This window comes from Lolium rigidum, chromosome 7 (assembly GCF_022539505.1).
Source record: "Lolium rigidum isolate FL_2022 chromosome 7, APGP_CSIRO_Lrig_0.1, whole genome shotgun sequence".
In the NCBI taxonomy this organism is placed as follows: Eukaryota; Viridiplantae; Streptophyta; class Magnoliopsida; order Poales; family Poaceae; genus Lolium; species Lolium rigidum.
Window position 1 is genome coordinate 267,114,280 of NC_061514.1, and position 5,881 is coordinate 267,120,160.

The 5,881-nt window shown below is 48.2% G+C and overlaps 1 protein-coding gene across 1 annotated transcript; it reads right to left on the reverse strand.

Annotated features, from left to right (window-relative positions):
• Positions 1-2,926: 2,926 nt before the first annotated feature.
• LOC124679400 lies at positions 2,927-5,489 on the reverse strand. Its single transcript, XM_047215164.1, has 2 exons — positions 5,381-5,489; positions 2,927-4,488 (listed from the first exon to the last, which is right to left on the reverse strand). The coding sequence occupies exons 1-2, from the start codon at positions 5,487-5,489 to the stop codon at positions 2,945-2,947; spliced, it is 1,653 nt and encodes a 550-aa protein (XP_047071120.1). The 3' UTR covers positions 2,927-2,944.
• Between the last annotated feature and the right edge of the window lie 392 nt (positions 5,490-5,881).

Genomic DNA, 5,881 nt, shown 5'->3' on the forward strand with positions numbered 1-5,881 from the left:
CACCCCACTGCTGCCATCGGCGTGAACCGTCGGGCAAAGCCCATGCAGTGCTGGCGCTGGCGGACCTTGGGATCCTGCTCTTGAGGTGGCGGCGTGGGGCTCTCCCATCCTAGCGGCGGAGATCTGAAGCGACGAATCGGCAGATCCTCGCGCGGCGGGCCGGTGGCCGCGGCGGTTCCTCGTGGTGAAGGCGGCGAAGCTCGACGGCGCTGGATTTTTCCTCGCGGTCGACGGTAGCGGCGGCGTGGCTTCTTTTTTAGCGATCATTCTTTCGTTAGATCAATTTATCATTTACTCCAGTGATTGTTCTTCTTTCTTAAGTCTCTGGCCTATTTTTTTTTAGTTCTAAGTCACTCTTTTGTTTTTCCCTTTTCTTTAGTCTCTCAATATCAAGTATTTTAGTTTTTCAGTCACTAAATCCTCCTCGAATTTTTATTCTCTCTTTGTATTTATTCAGTTTTCATTCCAGTACTTCGACTTTTTTTATTTTTTCATCCAATATTCGGACGTCTAGATTATTTTCGCAGTCCCTCGTTATCTCATTTCTCAGTTAATTAAATGGACTTTGTGTTTAGTTCACGATATTTGAATTTTCTTCAGTAATTGAGTATGATATTTTTTCCGGATGTGACTAGCTTTATATATTCTTTAGTGTTCAGTTCACGATATTCATAATTTTCTTCAGTATATTTAGTGTCTCTTTTGTCAGTGATTATCTATCTATTTCTCAGTCTTCAGTTCACGGTATTTCATTAGTGTCTCTTTTGTTTGTTAAGGAATCAATTAGCGAGTATGACCTTGATTTTATTTGTTTATTGGAGACATGATGGTTTAATTTTGCAGTACCGTTTCTTCGAGAGCTGTCGGCTGGTAAGAATTTTGCTTGGTTTTGTTTACCGCCACATGGGAGGTCAGAGGGATCCTCGTAGGAATTAATACTACTACGTTGAAAGTGAATAGAGTAGACACTAGAGAATTTTGTGTTAAACTATCTGTCAAATCTAAATCTGATGGGTTTGAGTGGTTGCTCGTGCCTGTGTATGGGGCGGCACAAGATAAACATAAACATGAGTTTCTAGCTGAATTAGGTAGGATGTGTGACTCTGAAACTTTACCAATGCTTTTGGCGGGGGATTTTAACATTTTAAGGAGACCGGAGGACAAAAGTAATGATAACTATAATCCTCCATGGCCCTTCATTTTTAATGCAATCATCGAAAATTTGAACTTACGCGAGATTGCATTATCAGGGCGACAATTTACTTGGGCTAGTAGACGATCAAATCCTAATTATGAAAAGCTAGATCGAGTAGTTGCTAGTGTAGAATGGGAACATAAATTTCCTTTAGTCTCGGTCTAGACTTTGACTCGCTCTGGATCGGATCATACACCATAGCTGATTGACATTGGTTGTCAGGTACATATTGGAAAAGACTCGTTTCTCATTTGTATCTTGGCTTGAGGAGGAGAGTTTTTATGATTTGATTGCAGCTGAATGGGTTGCAGCCCCCATTTGGAAAACTCCTATTCAAACCTGGCAAAATAGGATTAGACATTTGCGTCGTTTTTTAAGGGACTGGGCTAAAAATTTAAGAGGAAAATATAAAAAAAAGAACGACTTCTTGTTATCATTGACGCTTTAGATATTAAAGCGGATACTACTCCATTATCAGCGGATGAGCGAAAGGATTTAAACATGGCTAATGAAAAATTAAATAAACTCCGCCGTGAGGAAGTAATGAAATGGGCGCAAAGAGCTAAGGTCAAATATATTCGTTCGCCCCCCACGGCCAGCATGAGCGACGAAAGAAGGAAAAAAAGGTTGTCCCAATCTTCTGATTTGAGCATGTATTCTTTCCTATACTCTTAGTTAGCTTTTAGCCAATTTCTCAGTAGTGAACGCTAGATTAGTTTGTCTATTTGGAACTTATAAATTAATTTGGAATTTGGCTTGTTCCCTTGTGCATGTATTCATTTCCTGGTTGGAATATTTACCTCATATCAATCGTGTCTATTGTTTGCCTTGTTTTTAATAGGTGAATGTCAATTCACCTCATACAAAAAAATTCTTGGAATACTCACCTCATACAAGCTTGTTGAGGTCATTTGGTGCAGCCGTTTTGGTACTAAGAGCTGTAGCTAATGACCATAAGGTTTTGTGGAATTCAGGAGGAGATGCTAAGGGTGCCCTTAAGTTCCTAGTTAGATTCATTTTGCCTTCACACTAAATTGGGAGGTGATTTTCTTCGCAATTGTGTGCTAGTCTACATAAAAAGAGAAATAACAGAGAAGTTAAGTGTTGAAGAAATTATTGAGACCTTTGATCTTCGTGCCTCGTAAAGCCAAGTTCAAATTCATAGATATGTAACTTCATTCACATTCCAGAAAAATCGGGCATATTTTGACTATCTAGACCTTATATTATTTGTGGTGTTTTGCCAAAATTTTGTCTATGGTTTTGATGCTTGAACTCTTTGCCCCCCCCCCCTATCCGCAAATCCTGGCTCCGTCCCTGCGTGCTGCTCATTGGATTCAACAATAGGTTTTCCTTCTCCCGCTGGAGCTGCGGGAGGATATGGTTACTGGATGCAACCGGATGCTAGTGGTTGCTCAAGACTTCTTTTCCGTACTATCGGGTGACATCATCTTAATAGAATATCAAATGGATAGCTTTTCCGTAGGCCGTGTTTTTTATGGTTGATACTTGTATCGACTTTACCTTTTCTTTGATTGTAATGGTCGAATTATGATGAACTGATACCGTGTGCATTTATTGATGCAGAGGCTGGGGCGATACTCCTATATCTAAAAAAAACACTAACATGCATAAATATATCACACGAACTTTGCATGGAACTGTCACATCGATCCGACTGTTAGCTAACGAATAGAGCTTCACATGAGAACTAACATGATGACGCACACATGTACATATAATCATCGATCAGGTTTTGGGATCCCTTTCGTCATTTCTCCAGCTTCCCTTCATCTTTGGTCCTGTCGGCCCTTCTCCGACGAGCAGCTTCTTCACCAGCTCACCCAGCCGCTCCCTCATCGCCCGTGGTAGGATCCTCGCCGCACGGTTGATCTCGCGCCCGATGTCGTACTCCTCCTTCGGCCCCCACCCCCTCTCGAATCCAAGCCACGCCGGTTCAGCCACCTTCCCGGCGCCGAGGTACTCCGCCGATACCACCTCGCACCTCCCACCGCCGGTGTCCATCATGCTCCCCTTGGCGCAGTCGTTCCGTATCCCAACCCCCAGCTTCGAGTCCCCCTGCAGCACCACCCCCTCCTTGGTGTAGAACGCGTGTCCGTTCCGCGACGCATACATCACCGGCCTATTGCCGAGGTACTCGAGCTGCGATGCCTCCACCCACGTGCCCGTGCTGTGCTGCGATAAGTACACCCGGAGCAGGTCGCCGGAGAAGTTGCTCACGCGTAGCGTCAGGTGCTCCCAGTCACCGACGTGCTCGCCGATCATACCGAGTGGGATAGTGAGGGGGCCAACCTTGGCCCGAGCCGGCCCGTTGAACGGGTAGAAGAACCACAAGGCGAGGTCCGTAGCCGTCCCTCCCAGCATCGGCTTCGCCCGCACGTAGGCCTTCGCGCCAGCGAGGTCGCCCTTCTTGACCCTCTCCCTCTGGCCATTATCCACCGGCAGGTCGAGCCAGTACGCTCCGTCGTTGCCGCCGCCCTGCGGGAGGTTCGACCCGTCCGCGACCACGGGCGTCGGGGCCGTCTGGCTACCATTCTGGTACAGCAGAGCGCCGTTCTCGAAGTACCACGGCACCGACGAAGGGAGGTAGGTGTCGCTGGGGTGGAGGTACACCTGCGGCGAATAGGCCGCGAGAATGGCATGCAGCTGAGCCAGGTCGGGCATGCACGACGTGTAAACCCCGTTGTTGTTCTTGAGACACGCCAAGGTCGTCGGCGCATTGCTACTCTGTACGTGGGCTCCGAACGTGCCGACGTGCACACCCCGGGCGTCGATGCCACGAACCGCCGGCCTCAGGGCGGTGGCGCTAAACCCGTCCTTGTCGCTGCTCCACACAGACTCCTCGTCCTCGCATGCATCGGTGAAGTCTGCGCGGACGCACGCAACCTCGTTGAGCGGCGGCTTATCCTTGGTCGTGGTGACCGCCATGCCCACCGCCCTGTAGCCGTCCGGAGGGGTGGGGAGCCAGAAGAAGCCGGAACCACCATCCTGGCCGCTGGACCAGACGAGGGTGTAGTCCAGCGGCGGGGCAAGGAGTGCTCCGGTGCCGGAAGCGTCTCGGGCGACGAGGACGTGGCCGAAGAGTGGCCGGTTGTTGGGCTGCGCGTAGTGACCCAGAGCACGGAATCCGGCGGGTATCGGCGACGGCTTAAAGAAGGTGGCGCCGAGGCCGTCTTGGCCGCCCTGCGCCGTCGACCAGACCTTGTCGAACGTGGTGACTTGGCGCGCCTCCAGGCCTCCTAGATCTATGATGCCTTTTGCAAACCCTCCATCTGAAACCGGAAAAGGAATACCAGTGGTCAACAAAAAATGTTCAGTGATCGTCAGTGCAATAGTGCGCAAGAACTGAACATGTAGGATCGATGGGCCGCTGCCTTACATGAATATGCAAGTGTTATAATAGTAAAAAGATCTAAGCAACCTGATGAGATGATGTGCTCAACTGCTCATGTTTATCGTCGGAGCACTCGAAATGTAAGTCGCTTCCAAAAAACAGAAACAACGCACATACGCTACTCTGAATGAAGACATAACATAACGTCCAAAGCATGGCGATTTGATAGACCAACTTGGTCACGCGTAATTAACGTAATTTTCTTATTTTGTAAGTAGTTATATTGACCCTCACAATGCAGATCAATTGTAACATCGAAACCGAGGATGATCCTTTTGCTGAAATTAAAGAAGATTGTTCCTCGTTGCAGTTTCAGCCAAACTACCTGCCCAGCTACCGCTAGCTACCCGACGCCGACAGACATACCTAAAAGCCGACTTAAATATTTCACCATCGGAAGAAGAAAAACACATGTCATGAACATGCAAGCACACATACTGTATGCAAGCCGACTTAAAGATTGAATTCCTTGATCTTGCTTGTTAAGAATTATGTCCGACATTTACAGTACGGAGCGGCCGCAATTGGGACATCGAAACAGGAGACGATCTTTTATTAGCACACTAATACACCCTCCGCGAAAATACATGACTCACTTATTTCCGAACGGAGTAGCAGAGATGGTTCGTTTTTGTTGCAGTTTCAGCCATGCAACCTGCCCAAGAAGCTACCCAAACCCCGACAACTCGACATACTCTACCTAATTAAATAGTTCATCATGGGAAGAACAGAAACACATGGCATGAACATGCAAGCACGTACGCACATACCTGATGACGGCCACGACTGCATCGGAGCCGGAGGAGCAAAGGACCTCTCCACGGGCAGCGCCGCCGTGCTCCTAGGCACGCAACCCAAGCAGGAGTTGCTCCTTCGCATTACCGGCCGGCGGCGACAGCGACGAGAACAACGACGACGACCGGAGAAGATCGACAGAAACTGGGGCCGAGTCTCGCTAGCTCAAGGCGTGCACGGTTTCGTCTCTCCCTAGCTAGCTCGAGTCACTTGCACGCATGCAGCTGGAGAGATAGGGTGCAATGCAAATGGTGTTCTGGCCAAGCTAACCTGTCACTTATTATAGCCCATGACTTCACTTCTTATAGCCCATGCTTGACTGCTTGAGCTTAGCTTTGCAGGCGAGTATGGCTTGGCTTTACGGCTCTTCTCCGGGAACACAAGCTAGTCTCTGATCTGATCCAATCATGAACCAATTGTCCATCTGTATCACGATGTCATTGTCGCTTTCCATTGAAGCACACGTACCAAGTGTG

Excerpts from the sequence above, each read along its gene's own strand:
- LOC124679400 (XM_047215164.1), bottom strand. The coding sequence starts at position 5,489 with ATGCGAAGGAGCAACTCCTGCTTGGGTTGCGTGCCTAGGAGCACGGCG. Across the intron at positions 4,489-5,380 it reads GCAGTCGTGGCCGTCATCAG|ATGGAGGGTTTGCAAAAGGC; the intron begins GTATGTGCGTAC and ends TTCCGGTTTCAG.